General features: G+C 39.6%; 1 protein-coding gene across 21 annotated transcripts in view; it reads right to left on the bottom strand.

Annotated features, from left to right (window-relative positions):
• Positions 1–20272, bottom strand: part of ATRNL1 (attractin like 1) — a 519237-nt gene that overhangs the window by 490820 nt on the left and 8145 nt on the right. For 4 of the 21 annotated variants that reach the window (XR_013952819.1, XM_080597587.1, XM_080597588.1 and 1 more), the window contains exon 1: positions 2619–4389. Coding sequence is in view for 19 of the 21 variants with exons in the window: in XM_080597587.1 (XP_080453713.1) it covers positions 2619–2920 (302 nt within the window). In the remaining 2 variants the exon portion in view is untranslated. Of the gene's footprint in view, positions 1–957; positions 2591–2618; positions 4401–10599; positions 10722–16701; positions 16812–18510; positions 18575–19192; positions 19409–20272 lie in introns of those variants that run through there. The other 17 variants (XM_080597596.1, XM_080597598.1, XM_080597599.1 and 14 more) reach the window with 10 other exon arrangements.

Raw genomic sequence — 20272 nt, 5'->3', positions numbered from 1 at the left:
TTGGTATGCATCATACCTACAATACATAATGCTTAACGTAGCTATAATAGCCAAACCTACTTTTCAATCTTTCTATTATTCTGAAGCACTCTTCATAATAATTCTTCCTGCAAGAAGCAACTGCTCCGAGGTGATGCACATCGTACATGATTGGTGAAGTAAGAGTCCTACAGCTGCAAAAATCCAGCCATGGCTACTTGAGCATAAAGCAGATACGCACCCTTCACAGACAAAGGGAAACAATATACGAAAGTTCCATGATAATAAGTTAGGCTACCAATAACTACAGTAGTCAGAAAGCTCTCCAATTGTCTGGCCATAAGGCAGACTAACATTCATTTTCCAACTCTTCCGTAAACACGGAGACTTGGCTCATCAACCATTCGACACCCTTCTGAATTTTCAAGATTCAAAACACAGCCACTCTGAGTTGCTGCTGGCATCGCGGCAAACATTAACATATTTCATACCATCCCCAGCTCACAGGGCTTGGAAAGCATTAGAACTCAGAATGCTTATTTTTCATGGCAGAGTATATTTTGCTTATAAGATTAAAGATGAGCTATCAAAGATACTGGTATTGAAAGTGTCCTCAGCAAAAAAACAGGCTTCCAATGTGACAGCAAAAGCTCTCTTCTCTGACAAAAATCTGAATGCAAGCATCACTGGCATTTCTAAAAATAATCATGAAAGAATACAGAAGAGTTGAAAAATCTATTCTGATTTCTCCAAAACTCCTAAAGGCACACCAATTAACCCTGCATTAGCTGAGCGCAGAAGAGGTGCCCCTTCAACACTCCGGCAGAACTTCCTCTAGGTGGGGATGGATTATTAACTTTCCACCAGAAGTGAGCTAAGAAAATGCAACCACCATGCCTCCTCCGCTCGTTAAGTTCACTCAAAAATACAAACAATGTAAAGAAACATAAACGTTTTAACAAGTAACCAAGGATATACCTTTAATGGCTTGCTAAAGGCTCCAGGAACCATTCGGAGCATACACTAACAAAAAGCTTTGAAATTTAAGAGATGAAAATTTGCTTCAGCCCTTGCAGTGTTAGGGTCTGTCGTGCTTGGTGTCGAGATAAAGGCTACCAGTAATCTCTTTACAGCACGGAAATGCTCTGCTAGCCTGCCTGCTGCTGCCCAGCACACACAAAGAAGAATCACCTGGGCCTCCCTCCCCACGCAATCCCCACGGCATTCGCCCGCTGTGCCAGGGCACAGGCCAGCCCGTGCCATCAATACTTGCAGGTAGCTGATGACCAACTTTAAAAGATTATCGCCAAGTTCATATGCAGATAGGATATATATAATTGTCTTCTATTTCCTTTATGACTCAGTTACAGTCTCCCTGACGGAGAAACCCACCAAATAGTATCAGTGAACTGCTTCTCTCTGCAGCATGTGCGTTGTTTCAGCTAACATGTCTGCATGCCAGCTACTCCTCAACTTCCCAAGCTAACATGATACTTGATTTACCTTGCCTTTATTTAGCAATGAGTGATTAAATACACAGATTAAACACTTAAAAGACACGGGAGTTATATAGCTTGATTTTAGTCCTCAGAAACACGTTTTAAAATAGGCAACTGTAACCTGTTAAAGTACTTTTCAAAGACAGAATTTGAATTCTGTAAGATACAGCCTCACCAATATACTGTTTTAGCTAAATATTAGGACAGTTTCCAGCTGTAGACATCAATATACTTAATAAACGGAGTTCCTGCTTTTCCTGCTTTTAAGTGGTGTTTTGCAAGGGAATGAAATGAGATGTCCTGTCCAAGGTTATATAGCGAAATAACAGCGAACTGTTAGCTGCAACAGCATTTTTCACTGCCAGTCTTTACCCTGATACCAAAGGGGGCGGGGGGAAGTGACAGCCCTATAAATTAAGTCTTCTCTTCAACTACATAGGGAAAAGCAAGTGTCAGTGTACGGTTTTGTCTCGCTGATCAATGACTCGGTATCACATCCACTTTTAAGAATGAGAGGGTAGCTCCAGCATCACTAACCACTCACTCCTTGGCAAAGATGTTTTACATTCATACCACCACCTCTCCTGCAAACCTCATCACTTGTGATGTACATTTCAGTAACAGTTACATTTATGTCACCCTGAATGTGCCCAAACTTAGGTAAAACACGTGCGAGAAAAGGGAACAAGACTAAAATGAGCAAACGACTGTCACTTTCCAGAAGGATAAAAGTCATTCACATCCACCAGTAATTTTTGCTCGCTGGGCAGCCTCATGAAGTACCCATGTCATTTCCATGACACTTCCAGAAGGGACAGCAGCGACACAGCTCCAGGCCGATTTCTCCTCGTGTCGGTTCCCCCGGCACAGAGCAGCCTATTTCCAGCCGCACACCGCCGGGTACAGTTTTCCACCCGAGGACTGCGTCCTGTATCCTTCGAGGGAGGGAGCGTGAGGTGGAGGGGCCTATTTCATCCCTAACTTCTGTCACACGCTTCCACCGGGCAGAAACAAAATCAGAGCAGACACACGGGGGGTGGGAATAACAACGGGAAAACACAGGCAGGTGAAATCAGCAAGAAAAGAGCTAGCGCTGGTCTTGAGGGGAGGGAAAGAGACCGGTAATACGCAGAGACTTACTTGAACCTGCCCTGGCAGTGTTGGCACTGGTCTCCCACCCAGCCCTGGTCGCAGACGCAGGTGGAGTTGACACAATGACCCGAGAAGCAGGAGATCTTGTCGCAGGACTTGGACTGGGACACCTGGGCGTAGAGGGCCAGGTACAAGAAGGCATAGAAGAGCAGCCAGCTGTTCACATCCAGGAGCGAGGTGAAGCAGCAGCAGCAGGCGGAGGGGAAAGGGCTCCCGGCTCCGGGGGGCGCGGGGGCAGCCCCCGCTCTCCTCAGGGCGCCGCCCGGCTCCATCCTCGCCGCGGGGGCCATGGACCGAGGCGCGGAGGACTGGCAGCAGGGGCAGCGCCGCGTCAGGAGCTTCCCCTGAGGAAGAAACGATCCGGGCAGGGAGATTCAAACCCCCCGCTTCCTCCTGGCCTTCCTCTCCTCCCTCCTCCCGACCCCGGCGCCGTCTCCTCCGGCCCCTTCTGCGCTGTCTCCTCACTCCCGCGGGGAAGCCCGGCAGCCCTCAGCCATCCGCCCCTTCTCCTCTTCGTCCTCCTCACGGCTCATCGCTGCCGTCTTCTTCCATGGAGGAGGAGAGCTGCCTCTTGACCTTGGGCTTTCTCCTCGCCAGACGCGTCTCCCCCCTCTCTCCCACAGACACACACACACACCACCCTCCACCATATAGCCCCGGCCTCCCCCTTCTCCTTTGTAGCCCCGCCGCCCGCGGCACACACGCAGGCAGCGGCGAGGAGGAGCGCGGGGAGGCGGGGGCCGCCGCCGTCCTCCCGCCACTCAGCGAGGGCGGCCGGGCCCCGGGGCCGCTCCGGCAGCCCCGCACCGGGGGGAGGCGGCTGGGGAAGGATCAGGGGGCTCTGAGACCCCCCCCCCCCCCCCCCGTTGTTACCCCCGCGGGGATGAAAGGCGGGAGGCTGTGAGGGGATGAGGAGAGTTAGCGGCCCCGCCGCGTCCCGGCTGACAGCTTCCAAGCAGCCATTTTTAAAGGCTAATAGTAATCTCCGCTCGGAGCCGCAAGCTCGGGCTAAACCCCCCGCTTCTCGGGCTGCTCGGAGCTGGACATCGCCGACGAGCCCTCAGAGGCGGCGGGAGGGGGCTCGGGGGGGTCTGGCGGTGGTGGTTTGAGGGGGACGGCGCCCACCGCCGGCTCAGCGCGGAGCCGGGGCAGCGGCACCCCGACAGCTCCAGCCACAGCCACCTGCGCCTGAAACCTCGGAACCCTCTCCCACACACGCTGGAAAAAAGACAAACCGGGGGGGTTGTGTGAAATGGCACAGCGACGGCTTGCCCCCCTCACTCCCCCCTTTTCATCTGCGCTCCCCCTCACAAAGGCGGCAGCCGCCGGGACCTCGGAGGCCCCCGGCCCCCTTCCAGCTTTGCTCCCGTTTGGGTTTTGTGGTGGGACCGTGGGTCCCTTAGGAAGGGGAGCCCCCAGATCGGGGCTTCTCCCCACTGCCACCTGACCCCCCCCGGCCGGCACAGAGCCCCGGGGGCACGCCCCGGCCCCTTGCCTCGGTACTGGCCCCCAGCCCTGCAAAGTTCACGGGCAGTTTTCTTCAAAATCGTCAGGGTCAGCGCTAGGAGAGATGTCACGGCTTGTTCAGGAGTCCTTGCCTTCCTACAAGTCACTCCATCTTCTCATTCCACAGTTCAAGAGGTTGCCTTCCACTTACAGCGCATGACCAGGAACAAAAGTTCCCACCTTTATAACCAGAGCAGCACAGAAGTAATAATCGCAATAAAGTTGCCCTTTTTTTCCAGCAAGATGTGCCTTACATAGCTCGTTTTTTTCAACTCTGCTATAACATGTTTCTATAATCAGAAAACAATAATGAGCCTCGCTGTCTAGCAATAAAGAAGACATTAGCAATCAAAACCTCTGAAACTTTCTCATAACACTGAAATTGAGAATTTATGACGTTATGTCTCTATTCCAAGAAGATAATGGAAAGGTATTTAATTTCATCTCCTGCTACTGTTTCAAAACTGGCAGGTCTGCAGTGACCTGTGTTGGACCTGTCTCCAGATCAACCCTTCCCCAGATTCTGCAGCTCTCACCCTTGGAGTGAGAGGAACTGTTTGGTTGGCTGTGGTTTAGCCCGACAGACTGGCCTGTTTTTCCAAGTATACCATTCAATCCTCACCGGAATTTCCAATAAAAATCAATGTACATCAGTACTACAGTAAGGAGCACAACAAAACCCATCAGTATCTATTTGTACTTAGTGTGACGTAAGAGTCCAACCAAAGTCTCTACAGAGAAACAATCTTTGCCTCATGCAGTTTACAATCTTAATTAAGGGAACACCTGAAAATGCTTGTGGGGAAAGCAGAGGTGAAAAGAGATTCATCCAGTTTCATTCTGAAGGCTGTCAGGAAGACCACAGCCGCTCCCAGTCCAGGAGTCTGTACATTGTCTTCCTAACAGAGCTGAGATAGATCATTTCATTGTTCTGGATCAGACACATTTCTTAGCTATTAAGCATCTCTTTGTGTGTGTTTTGTAATGAATTGTTGAGTTCATGCAATGAGAGGAAATGGAAATTGTGTTGCTGCTTTATATTTTATGAAAAAATGCTGAGACTGAAGCCTTTGCTGAACAGTCTGCTAATTGTGCAATATTACATGTGATTAAGGCTGCTGAACAACTGTCCTCTGTTAAATAACATTATGAGACCAGAAACACAGTTAATACAAGATTCTAGTCCAAGATACAATGTCAGTTCGAGACTACTCTTTAATGTCAGAAACACTTTCAACAATTTTTTCCTGCTTAACATGGCAGGAAGATACATTCCTCCTCCACTTTCTCAATTCCTTTATACCAACCAAAAAAGTTCTAAAGCATGCACCATCTTTTTCTCAGCCTGAATAAAGATTTTGCTTCAGATCTACAGAAGTCAGCCAAGTTTGTAAAAATCAACATTCAAAGCAAAGCTAGGCTCTCAACAATCCTTAACCACGCAAAAGGTCTATTCAAAAGCACAACGATCAGTGTGCATTTGTCCATTAAATGCCAAATTTCTTCTTTAGTTATAAACACAAAAAAACTAAAATGAAAATACAAAGGAAATGCAAACCTATATTGGGCATGGTTGTTCCATGAATTTAGAACAAAAGCACAAACAGGCCATCAGAAACGGACTAGGATGGTTATAAGAGGTGCAGAGAATAGTATGACAGTACTCTTACTGCTTGAACAATCCTATCTAAAAGCCTAAACACAATTATAAAGGTTTCTAGATTTAGAACAGCAAGGGGTAAACCTTGTATAGATATCTCCTGGCTAAAAAGTAACAAGCTATGAAAATGAAGAAATGCAAACCTTTTGGCTGTTGTACGTCATATCGATGCATTAGACATTTCATAACCTTGGGAAATGAATGATGTACAAACGCCAATATTGCTTCTCTTCTGTCCTCATTTGATAGGAATTTTTTTTTACATCAGATGAAGTTAACAGATCTGGCTGAGAGAAGTCAGATCTGTCAATCCTTTCATCGTTACATGCATATCTGTAAGTTCCGCTTTTCTTGGAAGTGTAACATTTTACACCCTTCATCCCTCCAGTTCTTGACATGGAAAACATTTACACTTCTGAAGGGCTAACGTACTAAAAATCTTTCACAGAATTAACAACTTAAAAGCATCTGAATAACTCTTCAAAAGTTTTAAGTCACTGGATAAAAACAGATAGTGAGAACACAGAATGGAGTAAGAATGCAGAAGGGATATCAAACAAAACCTTTCAAGAACATTTCCGTCATATTGTTAGCTATTACCATCAAAACCTAAGTACTAATATTCAAAAATACTGATACATCTGTGTTCATCAGCAAAACGGCTTTAAGTGTACTTAAAGATCTATATGGTTGCTGTTGTGAGGAATGGTGGCATGGATAAAGGGAAAAAGCCCTCAGAGACAGACGTCTTCATTTTTTTCAGTATTTCTACAGGACCCTGAAGACAAGAACACAGCAGAATCCATTCGCCTTCTCTACACACACACACACACACACACACCCTTCTCTGTTCAGCTTCCTCTGTCCTATAGGCTGATACCAATCAAGCCTTGCTGCAGATAATATCTTTCAAAAAGGATGCTTAGTCCTATTTAGGGTATATCGTGCAGATGTGTTTTTGCAGTGATGCTGAGAACTATACAACTGGCTGAATAGAAGAGGGAGAAAAAATACTACCTTTGTGGTTGACCTCTTTGCAGGGATATTAGGAGAAAAAAAAATGTTTTCCATGCCCTTTTCCTTGGGACAGACATTATCAGACTCAATAAGTAAAAGGGGCCAAGCTCTGCACTGCTTCCAGGGGTATTTAGATCTGAGCCAGCCTTGTGACATATTGGTAAAATTAGCATGTAGGTTGCTGTAGCAGAGGTAATAACGCCAGAATGAAGTTTCAAGAGCTGTTCTAGCTCAACATACTGGGGCACCATACAGGCTTTATGGTATGCAGCGTACAGGCTTCTTAATGAACCTTACAAGTAGAGCTGGGGTACAGACTTTCCCTTTTCTTTCCAAATACACACATAACACCTTGGGTGAAGGACAATATTAGACTTTTTTTTGCTGTTTTCCTAAATCCCATGCTAATTTTTCATTGAGTGATACTGAGGCACCTGAGCCACTTTAAGCCTTTCTGACACTATGAAAACCATCAGTCTATTCCTTGAAGTAAAAGAAATTTATCCCTACTCAGCAGATTCTAGTGCTAAGAGAATAATGCACATTACAATTTTCTGTTCTTACTTGTCTTAATCAATAAGCCAGATCTTGGGAGGCATATTTTTAAGCTTACAAAAGTGGTAAGTCTTCCCTTCTCTACTCTTTTTTAATTTAGAAAGAAATAAAATTCACAGAAGACTCATTGGAACCCTTCTAATATGAAACCTTCATAGAAAATCTCAACTTTCTTATCATCCATGATTGTATTTTGCTACAGCAGTGAGTCAGGTTTATTACCATCATTTTCAATAAGCATTGGCAAGCAAACTGCAAAACAACAAAACCAGCAAAAGCTGTAGAAAGCTTACCAGACTCAGAAAGAACTTACAAACAAATGAGGAAAATAATGTTTATGTTGTTTTATCAAAAATATCTGGAGAAAAGCAAATTAGGGTCAGTTCTATATTTTCATCCATGTGCATAAGTTAATGTGTAAAATCTATTTTACAAAAAAAAAGTCAGACTTTTACTGAAATAGTCGTTCCTTAGCATAATTTTATCATTGGGAAAAAATGGAATTACATTTTTTAAACAGTGATGTTAAAACTGCAGATTTGCATCAAGAGTAAAATCCACTTTGTCTTCTGCTTTGTGTAAAGATGAAAGAAACTTCAGAAAATAAAGAGAAGCCAGGCAAAACCTAAATTCTATCAGCAATGACAAAAAGTGAGCTTCTATACATTTTTAATTCAGAGGGGGAAGAAAAAAAAAGCATGGAATGAGTTTTGAAGTTTCAGACTTTAAGAAAATTAATGTAAATACATTGATTAGTTCAGCAGCTGAATCAGTCAGAGGGGAGCAATTACACCTGAAGCCATCAGTGTCCTGTGACAAGTATGTATGGGAAAGTCAAACGCTCATTTGACCTGTTCATGAGATATAATACTGGTTGATACTCTCCTGCCGATTTCATAAGTTCTCAAGGAGAACCAGCGAGTTACAGACAAGGCTTTAAGGTTATACAAAATCTCAAGCTAATGTGAAATAGAAACATCTATAAAAGGCAGTTGGTAGCCAGGTTCAGTCTTAGCGATCATTTCAAGCCGTGCTCTTTGTGACTGATAAGCATCTTTCATGCTTTCACATTTTTAGGATTAAGTCTCACAGAAACTAGATTTGAATACCTTTTTTTTTCCAGCAATGAAGCCATGAGAATACTTTTATTCTGAATATTTCTTCAATTATCTCTCAAGTGAATACCCATCCTTCAATCAGCTCAGCGAAACTGCTTTATAAGTTACACTTCATAAGCAAAATTAATTTGCTGGCTCACCCAAGGCAACTTTATTATTGTGTTCCAGACTTTATGCACAGTTTGGTCGCAAAGCTATGTGTACCTACCCAGTGTTAAGAGACTAGATCTAAAATGTGTTAATATAAAGGTTTTGAGAGTAGGAAGAATAAAATGTTAAGAAATTGGCATTTCATGACAGTATAATACAATTCTTCTCCATCGACATTGATCTTGACTCTTACTACAATTCTTTAATTTTTTTTTTTGGTTTGGTTTGGTTATTTTTTAAGAAAAAGATTTAAATGTCTGCTTTACACTTTCCACTGAGAGATGTGTATCTGCACTCCACACTGAAACCTTGATGCATCCTGCAATATATTCCAAATTATCTGGAATATATTACAAGTTATCTGGAAAACACTTGTATTTTCCATTGCAAGTGTCCTTTCTTCTGAGAATTTTTCTATATCTGTTCTGTTGCATTTCATTTTCACTGCTATTCCTTCTGGAGTTTCTCACAATCCTGCTTAATCTTGACTAAGCTAGAGCATTTTTCTTTGTCAGCAAAGCTGCATCTCACAATTCAACCTTTCTAACACATCATTAGTAGGTATACTGAATTTATCCAATACCCTTAATGATCCCAAAGGGACACCGCTATTAGAATTTTTCTAGCTGAGAAAGCATTTACTTTGAGTTATTTTCTCTCATTCCTTTCTAAATCAGGAAATTATCTTTAGGATTCGTGCCACTGCTACCTTTATTTCTTTATTTGTTCCCTTTATTCGTAAGTTTCAGCAAAATGCTGAAAAATGTGTTTGATCGTTAATGAAAATCCATTGCCTTTACTGGGATTTACACTCCTCCTTCAGAATTTAGCAGAGTTTTCCATGTTTTTCTGGATAAGGCTAGTTTGCTGAATGATGTTGGAAAAAGCCTTACTCAAACATTCTGAAAATCAAAACAAACCATATGATCCAATTTTCTCTTATCCACTATTTTTTATTTGCAAGACTTAGGAAGACTACATTTACTATTATTAATGGCTTTCCAGATTTTCTTCATCACATTATTCTTTACCCAAGAGCTTCATACTTACTACACTGATTTCTTCCAAGACTGCTAAAGCATGACTTCTCAGCCCATATTTTCAGGCTGACAAATTCCATCTCTCTGAAAAAAACTCACAAAATGTTGGGTAACTGTTAAATCAACCCTACAATAAGTATTCTGATTAATAAACTTTTCATCTTCATATTTATATCACAGTTCAGCTCCTCTGGATTGATATTGCCTAACCTTAGTGATTCCATTTCAATATTAATTCACATTGTTTCATTACTTTTTCTTATTTTTAAAAATATCTAAAACCAGCTACTGCAGTGACCACTAGAATGCTTAATTTTTCTTTTTTTTTTTGTTTCGTTTGTTTGAACACTGTAAAGAAATCATTTGTTTTTGCTAAAAGATTTATTTCCTTTTCAGGTACTACTTTTGGAGCCTAGTGAATTTTCCTGTTGGTTCTCTTTTAAGTAGCTAAAAATATGTACACTTCTCTGTGTACTCAGCTAACACTTGAGTATCTGGGTGATTAAACTTGGGAAAGCGATACTTCCAAAAAAAGGAAAAACAAGTGCATCAAGTAGGCTGCAACAAGGAAAATGAACCAGTGATTGTAGTAGGCATAATGGAATAAAATGGTGCTCATTTTTTGCCCTTTAATTTACATAAAATTGGGAAAAATGAAAGGCTATGCATGCATTGATCCTCGCCTTGTCTTCTACAGAGATGTCAGAAAAGAACTGAGTAGATTAAACTTTTCCCTAAGTATTAGTGTCGAAACAGGCATTATATGCCAGGAATCTAAATGGCATATTGCATTAATTCAGTGAAATTATTTTCAATAATTTGGAAGAATAATTCTCATGTATAAATATAATATTTTGACAAGCACAGAAGCAGTTATTTAATTAGCTTAATACATTAATTTTCCTGAAGATATGAGGTAATACCTTCTACGCCTGCAGCTTGAAATAATGGTAGACCATGCCCGGGGTGACATCTGGCTGCACAGTTTGAGGGTGGACACGCATCACAAGAGGAAAGGGAGAACACGAAGTGACCCATCAAACATCTGAAATACAGAACCACAGATACAGCAGTCTGAGGGGTAACTACCTAGACATTATGGTCTTGACACATTAGTGTAACCAAAGTGATGTTACAGCAATGGGGCTGGATAAACAGCAATGAACATCAACGCAGAAACCTAGAAGAACAGACAGGAAAAGTCAGGTGTTGTGGCTTCTAAAGGGTGTGTTTCCTTCTGAAGTCTAGGGAAAAGCGATAGGAAGGTTTGTTGAATACCAGTTAAAATATGCAAGAGAATAAGAATAAAATTGTCTTAATTATGGGTATAAACCAAAGATTTTCTGATCAGGAAGCATTTTTACTATAACAACTACTGGAGACGTCCAAAGGGCAGAAACTACAAATACCTAAAATGGCAGGACCCAATGGTTAGATGGGAGTATAGCCAACTGGGATCTGCTGGAAAAAGCAGTAAGGCAGGACATATACTCAATCCTTTGAACACACTAGCTACTGTATTTTCCTTTCACAAAGTGGAGGAAATTACACAGAAATTAGCTATTTTAGATTTAATTCAAATTCTTTCAGAGGAAATGGTTGAGAATCTTAAAGTGGAAGTTAATTGAAGTGAAAGAGATCATAAAAATGATAAGTCTTCCACTCTTCGTTTAAATTGCAAATAACAAAATAAGGGTAATGGACTTCAAATAGCTCAGGGAAATGCAAGTATCTGAGAAGAGATAAGGAAAAAAGAAATACACAAGATAAGGGCACAACAGCAAATTATCCTAACAGGGAGGAAAGATTAGAAGTACAGCAAAAATTAACATGATTGCATCAAGAACTCTTTAAACGATCTGAAAATCTAAAAGAAAATCATAAAAAGCAGAAATAAGGACACATATATGATGATGAGTATAATGAAATAGCACAAACAGGCCAGAATAAAATAAAAATAAAATGCTGAAGCACAGAACAAGTCACAAGTTCCATGATAATATTCACATTCATTTCAAATGGGACAGATCTGTGCTTGAAATACTAATAACTTCTATAGTGGTACACGTCAGAAAACTACTGTTTTCCACAAGGATTATGACACATCACAACAGCTTGTCCCTTGGTTTTGATCCTTTTTTGCTCTCCAATTTCTCCATCTCTTACTGATGATTTTCTTACTTAAGTCCCCAAAAAAATGATTTCACAAGCTCAAAGCAAAGACAGTGGAGTTTCGTTGTCATAGGTGCTCATCCCAGCCCCATTGACGTCAACTGTCCACTGTCATTACAAGGTAAGGCACGCATATGGCCTGCTGAAATTAATTCCATGTATCGGTTTACTTCTGTCAAAGCTGTACATGGCCACGCTAAATATTAAAAAGAAGTCCAAAACAAGATTACAAAATACAATTTTTAATTACATCTTATGGAGCACTTTTGTGGTTTCATCATTGCCAAGAAAAGTTGTTAATGTCCATCAGTATCACGATGGAGAACCACAAAGTTATAGGTAACAGACTGGATTGGTTATACCACTACTTACAAATAATTTTGTTGTGCCATGAAGATGAATATCTTCAGGCTAAAAGAAAGTCTGAGAATAGGAAGGATCAAAAAAAATATCATTGAAACACTGTGGAAGCACTCTTATTTCACAAGACTTTTTTACACAGCTGTATAATTAAATTTACTGTGTTTTGTGCTTCTGTATTTTCTCTCATTCCTTCATTTTTCCAGACTATGAGAAGACTGTTGTGTCATTTACCAGAAAATAAAGTGAGAAAAAACATAATTTGGACCAAAACATTTTCCATCTGTTCAAATAATTCAAATGTCTAATTACACTGCCAAAAATAATTTGTAATAAACTTTGTTTGAGCTACTATAACATAAGACAAGTTATGAAGTTTTAACTTAAGTTTCAGTCTGACTCACTTCCTTCACTGTTTTTGTCAGCTTAAATACTTTTTATCTATAATTCCCAAATTTGGCCTGTCTTCATTTATCTTCTTTGTTCTTTGGTGGTTTTTGTTTGTTTGGTTGGTTTTGATGTTGTTCTTGTGTTAAGGGCAGTTGGAAGTTACCCTAGACTAAAAGAAATTCTACAAATTACTCCTCACTTTTACATGAGGAGAATTTCAGTGTACCCACCCTAAAAGAAAATGTCACATAGTAAAACAGAGCTTATAAAACTCTTCTGATGATAATTAATGACACTTTTTATATTTGAAAGAGGAGTTTTTCTTGCATACTGTTAAGCTGTTGTTTAACAGTCCAGTCTACCTTTATTTTTAAATAAAAGTATAGATGGATTTTAAAATAAAATTTTCTCAGCATTTCACCTACTGCTTTCATTTTGCTGTATCTGGATTACTTTGAAACCAAACCAAACTGAAACAGAAAATAAGTTGCATTCTTTTTTTAATTATTTAATTCTGTTGTTAGTATTCATGGTTCTATCAACGCAGCATAGTACGGAGATCTCATGTAAAGAATATGACCAGCATTAACACCTTACAAAATTATACTGTGTTACCTACATCACCCATCATTCTGCAGTAGTCTGACGTGGTCCTAATACCTTATGGTTTGGTGGTTTGTCTCAACATGAACACACGTGCACACACACATGCTCAAACATTATTAGCACACTTCTTACGTTCTGTAACTGTAGCAGCCTTTAAAAAAAAAAAACTCACATCCCCTCACCTATGTAGACACCTCATTCTAGAAGCTGCCTATACAAAGATCCTGGTGATACTTCCCCAGCTGAGAGGGACAATCTCCAGTAAGGCACCATAAATGCCTTGAATAAAAAGTCCGTTTGATGTCCAAGGTTGCATATGAATACAAATACAAAACGAATGACAATTTTATAAATAGCAGACAATATGGATGTTTCCTGCGAGGGCAAAAACGGATGCCCACATCTCTCTGAAGAATGTCAGAAAATTATACAAGCAGAATGACAGCTTGTCATTTGCAGGGTAGGGTTAGACTGTGCTTTCAGCATATTTTTGTTGTCTACAATTAAAAAGAATAAACTTCTCAGGTACTGTAGTCTGGGACTTGAGGCAAAAAGGCCATAAGTGTCAACATGTATTTAAGAAACTACTATCTCTTATTTGTGTCTTTCTTGATAACCCATTTGGTGATCACCCTCCTCTTTCTTGATCACCCTCCTCAGTTTTCATATATTTGAGTCATAAAATGTAATTACATGTTGCTAGGTAGCAAGGGAATACGTCTGGGGAAAAAAAAAAAAAGTAAAATAAGTGTGTAAAAAAACAATTATGGAGGGGAGCAAATATGTGAACAGATTATATTACTTTGAGCGCTGGGCAAAAATAGAGCCCTCACTCCCCAAACCTCCCCAAATGTGCTGTTTGTGCAGATTGGATCCTTTTTTTGCTGGATGACTCTCTGGCCTTACTTTTGAACCTTCTGGCATGATGTCTGTGGAGAAGTACAACATTACGGCTTCATCCAAGGCCTGTCTTTCATGTGCCTGTGTCAGAGGACTTCTGAAATGTGAAGGAAGACCAGAATGGTGCTAAAATTAAGGGACAAAGAAAGAGGGACTGCAGAAGAGTCTGTCATGCTCTCTATTATGGTTGCTGACTTTCACGTATGCAGAGAAATACACACGTAATTCAGACGGCTTGTCAAGGGAAATATGATTGAATTATCTCTATAGCCCAGCTGAAAGGTGAAATGATGAGCAACCTGGAATTAAATTAAAAACCTAAACCCATTAAAGTATTCAGATTTCCCAGTCCAAGATAAAAGTGAAAACCTTTGAAATTAAGCAGTCTTCCTACCCTTATCTCAAGCTGAAGACGCTGCTGCTTTGGATAACACAAAGGAAGCCAGGCTGGATTATTGCTCATTTGAACACTGGTTTTCAAATGCACCACATTTTCCTCAAGAAATGAACGTTATTCATTTCAGCTTATGCTGGATATCAAAGTAGCTGTAGAAAAGGACACAAAATAAATTACCAGGCATCCTTTGATCCCAACACACTGCTCTGCTTCCCCACTCCAGAGAACAATCAGAAGGGACCAAATCTCTTCCTTATTCTCAGCACAGTGCTGCATATCCTGAGTCTTTCAAAGCTCATTCCTTTTCTGAAGAATGTCTTTATTCATAAGTCAATAAATTTGAAATTCTGCATAAGATTTCCTCAAATGCAGGTTTTCTCACATGATCTCTCCCTTGCCTTCAGCACCATTCCTCTTAAAATATAATTCCCAAGACCCACCTTGTCTGGCTGAAAGAGATGAACACATCTCTCTCTTTGAGCAATCAAACTCTGTTCATCCATCCCATCACAATGAAGTATGTTGCTGTACAGAAGTATTCCATTCTTATATGCAATATAAACAAGAAAATAAAAATGATTTTCTGTTTAAACTGGTTTTTATGTTGGGGCAGTTACACTTTTGCTGCATCTGAAATGAATCCTTGCCTGCTTTCATAAGGGCAACGTCACACTGAATCACAGCCTGATGACTTTAAAAGCTGGAAAACCATGTGATACACCATATTATCTCACAAAGTCATATTCCACATAGAGTTAAAAGGGATCAAAATTGAACTCCTTAAATACAACAATAAAAAGCCCTTCACGTATTACAAAGTGAGACCAGTTCTCCTCTATTTTTTTGTTCATGTAATGCACTCACATCACTTTCATTATGCCTGTTTGCTCTCCAAGTGTACAAACACTTCAGGGCAGGCATTCTTGCTTTGAAATTTGCATGGCACCAGAATAATGAAGCCCCAGTCCTAACAAGGGTCAGTGGAAACAACAGGAGCAGAAATATTTACTGCTGTTACTACTGTTATATTATTGGAAAAAAAAATGGCATTTTTCAGTTGCATTTTGAATACGTTGAAAATCAAATGCAAGCTGTTTCATAGCCCCTGGTCCCTTCTGTCCCCATAATGGAACCAACTCCATCCTGGAGTGACCAAGGAGCAATAGCAAACTTCTCTGACATGAGCTGTATCAAGGGACATAAAATCATCAGAAGGAAGCTAAGGGAAGAAATAATTAATATCAAGCTTTTACATTCAGACTTTTCCAATAATATTTGTAAATCACTTAGAAAATCTTCAGTGGAGGAAAGTTATTAAAGTGCCTTAGTTTTACTCCTCAAGCACTTGCCTATATGCCAGATAGCGATTTAGATATCAATGGAGATTCCCCCAATAAACAGTTTTTAAAATTAAACATAAAGCCTTTGTAATGGTATTACTCTTTCCATCATCAAAATATTATGCTGGTGTAGTTAAATTTTCCCATAGCCTTAGGTTTTGGTTCTCCAGAATTAAGTATTCCATTTCAAATCCACATATGGTATTTCAGTGATTTACACCTCATCTAATTTTGCTAGACGTCAGAAGCCCTTTTAATGAGTGCTTGGAGGGTTTCATTCCATTATAGTTCCAGAGAAGCTGATGCTGCATTTTCTTTCAAATTCAAAAATTTAGTTGGCTGACATCCAGCTTGCAATCAAATAATAATGAATTTTTAAAACTACTCCTTCCAAGCAGAATCTCAAGAATGAAATTTAAAAATACAAGAAATGTGCCAGATTTATACAAGTCTTCAGAGCAATTGTCCAAAAGACAAAGTGCATTGCTGTAATTTCTCTAAAATAGAACCAGTAACCTTTGGGATATTTCTTTCATCTAATCAACTGAAAATATTAACAATTTCACATGTTCAGTGTTCCTGCTATATTAAAAAAAAAAAAAAACAGCTAAATGTGAACATAGTCTGAAAAAGCATCTATTTAAAGCCTGCTGTACTGCTCACTCTCTACTGCATTGGACAGGATGGAAGTGCAGAGGCAGAGTAGCAAGCATAGTCAAGAAATAACTGAAGATAAGCAGGATTGGTTTCTCAGAAATGATGGCAGAGGTGAAACACTACACAAGGCATCAAGAGGCTGAAATTCTTGTCTTCATTCCATTGCTGATTTTCTATATGTCTAGTTACAGTATTTCCCTTACCTTTAATTTCCAAACCTTGAACAGCCTTTGTAATGCACCCTATCTTCCATCCATCTTCTCCCTCTGGTGCCTACCTATTCTCACAAAAGAAAAGGTGCATCTCTGTACAGCTGTAAACAAAGGGAAAAATAAAAACAACCCATGAATGTTTTCACAGACTATTTGGAGAACAGTGAACAGAGAATTTCTCAGTTAGGTTATGCCAGTTTTGAATGAGTTCACCTTTCCCCACCTTTTATTTGATTGCTCGCAAGAATTGCTTCAATTTTATAAAGATGACTTTCATAAGCTAAAATACCATTTATCATCCTCGTGAAAAGTATATGACCATATGGCATATATCTCATGTATACTATTGATTAAGTGTCTCACTAGCAAGTTATGTTGTCAAGACCTGCTGAGGTTGCCAGGTGCTTATCTTGTGAAGATTTTTGTAAACACATTTACCACCCACAGGTAAAAAAAAAAGTTATTTATTTACTTGCTTAATACCATATAGTTCCAAACATCATCTGATCTATTAGCTAAATATTTATAAATAAAATAATAAAACAGTAGACTCTAGCAACAGCAACAGTTTAACTAACACTCCACTCTCCTGCATATAACCAAAATACTGCCATCCTATGCAAGATGCTTTCCTGTCCATTCTGGGAGTAAAAGGACACTGATGTCCCCTTGATGTCCCCTTAGTTCTTTACATATGTCCTCAGGATATGTGACAGTTGAACATTTATACAGGAATTATTTTCATTTACGGAAGGGTAGGATTATGTCTTTGGATGCAGTGATCCTCTTTCAGTTCCTTTTATTACCATAGAAATATAAAGCTGGAAGGGAGGTCATCTAGCCCTTGCCTTCTCTTTTTTTTTAATCTAAAAGGATCCTAGTTCATAAAATCTTTCTTCAGAGTTCATGTTTTCTAGACCTCTGACTGGTCTCAACCGTTTCTTACATCTCTGCTCCAAAAGCCACATTCACAGTTGTTCCATTTTACTGGAAGAGAATTGCTTCTAAGGCAAAATAAAGTTTATAATTTAACTTTCCTTTTACATGTGTGTGTGTGTGTGTGTGTGTGTGTGTATTTGACCAACAGTGGTAAATCCAACTATAGTACAGATTTTTTCTAGTTCCAGTTTTAAGCATGTTCCCTTTTAACTTGTATGCATAATTCACTAGTACATAGTTGTGTAACACACTTTAGCATTCATAAACACTACTTCATTTTGCGAATCACGTTAAATTACATTTTTTCATGATTGTAATGTGCATTCCTTCACTGTGGACTGGAATTACCTTGACATAAAGCATTTTGCAAATGATTTTTCTGTGTTACCACTTGCACTAAAGATGAAGAAATAGAGTAATATAATTTTTACCACTGGATAACTGAGATAAATCTTTTCTTATGACTTGTTTAAGAGAGCAATGCACTAAATCAGTACATTTCTATTATTTTCATAAAATTAATATGGTAATCAGTCCTGGAATCATCATAACATCCTAAAACATAGGCACAAATTAGGACATCATGACTGACTGTGATCATTTCTATGCAAACGCTTTTCAGTTCTTCCTGTTGTTTGCATTATTTTCTTTATATAATGTTACCTTGAAATGTATTTGAAAGCACACCTCTTAAAAGGTACTCAATATCTAATGATTCTGTAGACTTCTTGGTTTAGTGAGCATTGAACTCTCCAGTCCTGCAAATGAAAGGTTGGTCTTGGTGTCAACTACATCACTACATAAGTACACAGGATATACTAAATGGTAGTAAAAATCTCAACAGAACTCCTTATTACTTACTGTTCTCTGCATCACCCCTCAGCTGAATGCATTGTTCCTTTATTGTAGGTCTCCTGGACAAATTCTGAAATACAAATTATACAACTACATGTTCTAGTGCCCATTTGGAACTGACTCAGGTGACCAGAGAATATCACAAAATACTCTAGAAAAGTTATTGCAAATCCAGATTAAGGCATTTTCTAACTCTCTTCCTTTGCCAGAGACCCAGTTCTCCTGAAGCATATATGACCTCTTCTAGAAAGGGATGCATTACATAGAGCAACAAAGCAACAAAGTACAAGCACAGACATTGAGAATCCCTCAAGCTGCATCACAGCAGGATAGGACTGTAGTAGCGGGCTTTTCCAAGTTTTTTTCAAAAGCTAAATGACATTCTGGAAGCATAAGTACTACAACTAGGGTTCTGTCTCCCAAAAGGACAGCGCAGCAACTCATTCTTCTAATTTTCATCCTGGGATCTCAGTGCCTTAGCACATCAGCCTGGTGACTGCACATGGAGCTAATGTCTGTCTCAGATTCAGCACTGATTTTAGCAGTTACTATCTAGTAGGCCACTGAATTTAGGATTCACTTTAGTTTTTCCTGGACATTAATCAAAAGAAAACAAAACAAAACATAACTGGAACAAGTAAGTGAAGCACCTAGGTTTAACAAGACTTTGGGGACAAATGCCACTTACTTCTAGAAACAGTTCTTCCACAGAGCAGCACATATTCAAGACAATGCAGAAGTTCACGCCGCTACCTGATGCTCTTCCCATTCTCTTGTTTGCTGCAGGAATTCTGGCTCTAAAGCTTTAAAAGATTTTCAGCTTCATTTTTAATCAAAATAGCAGAAAAAAGAATCCATCATCAGTGTGGAAAGTTTATCTTCTTCTTCAAAGTCACCTTTTAGCCTGGAAAAAAAAAAAAAAAAGTCATTGAGCTACTTCATCTCCCTAAATTAGATTACAATGAAAAATGTGTAGCAAGCCCAATGGTAGTGATTATTTTATTACACATTATAAAAATGCCAAAGGTTTTGTGTTGTATGGGGAGAAAATCACAATTTTTTCTAATGAAAAAAGCATCTCAGAAGAACCCCTGTAATGAAATTACTCTTGCAAGTCTGAATAATTCTGCTGTTTGTACAGCAGGTTTTCAACAATGGGAGGTCTGTTCATTTTCTTAGATTAAAAGGTGTGAACTTGTTATGAACTTCTTTCTAATAGAGAAGGAAAAAATACTAAGGTGGGATATTAAAAATCCAACCTACTGGTTTAACAATGAAAATTGAATCTTCTCAAGACAGCTTTTCCTCTTCTAGACTCATTTTCTTCTGTTTCTGCCAGTGATCTTCTGTCTTCTTGAATCAGGATTCTGGTATCTAACAAGCCAGTATATTAGGTAGGGGCATTGAACATGGGTACCTGCTTTCGTTGGGTTTGGAACCAGAAATCTGACACTGAGCTTTAATGAATAGCATAAAGTATCCACTTTCAGTGCAATTTACAGGAAATTCTTTTTAACAAAGTACCAGTTGAGTTGGGCTTGTCCTTTCTAACCACTGGAGAATAAATGTTCAGCACAAGGCCTTCTGCAACAACAAGCATCGAGCCCATTTATCCCTTCATGATTCTCTGAACCTGTATTCTCGCATCTGCTGTGTCAGCAGTTTTGGAAGCAGTAGCGTGGAACAAAGCCTGGCTTGATCATGCAGCTCAGAACTACGCTACAAGGAGAGGGGGGAAAAAGAAAAAGGAAAGAAAAAAGAAAGTGTA

Source organism: Anser brachyrhynchus (genome assembly GCF_964034855.1).
Source record: "Anser brachyrhynchus genome assembly, chromosome: 6".
Lineage (NCBI taxonomy): Eukaryota > Metazoa > Chordata > Aves > Anseriformes > Anatidae > Anser > Anser brachyrhynchus.
Note: the sequence above shows the minus strand (reverse complement) of the source record. Positions and strands in the feature narration are given on the sequence as shown.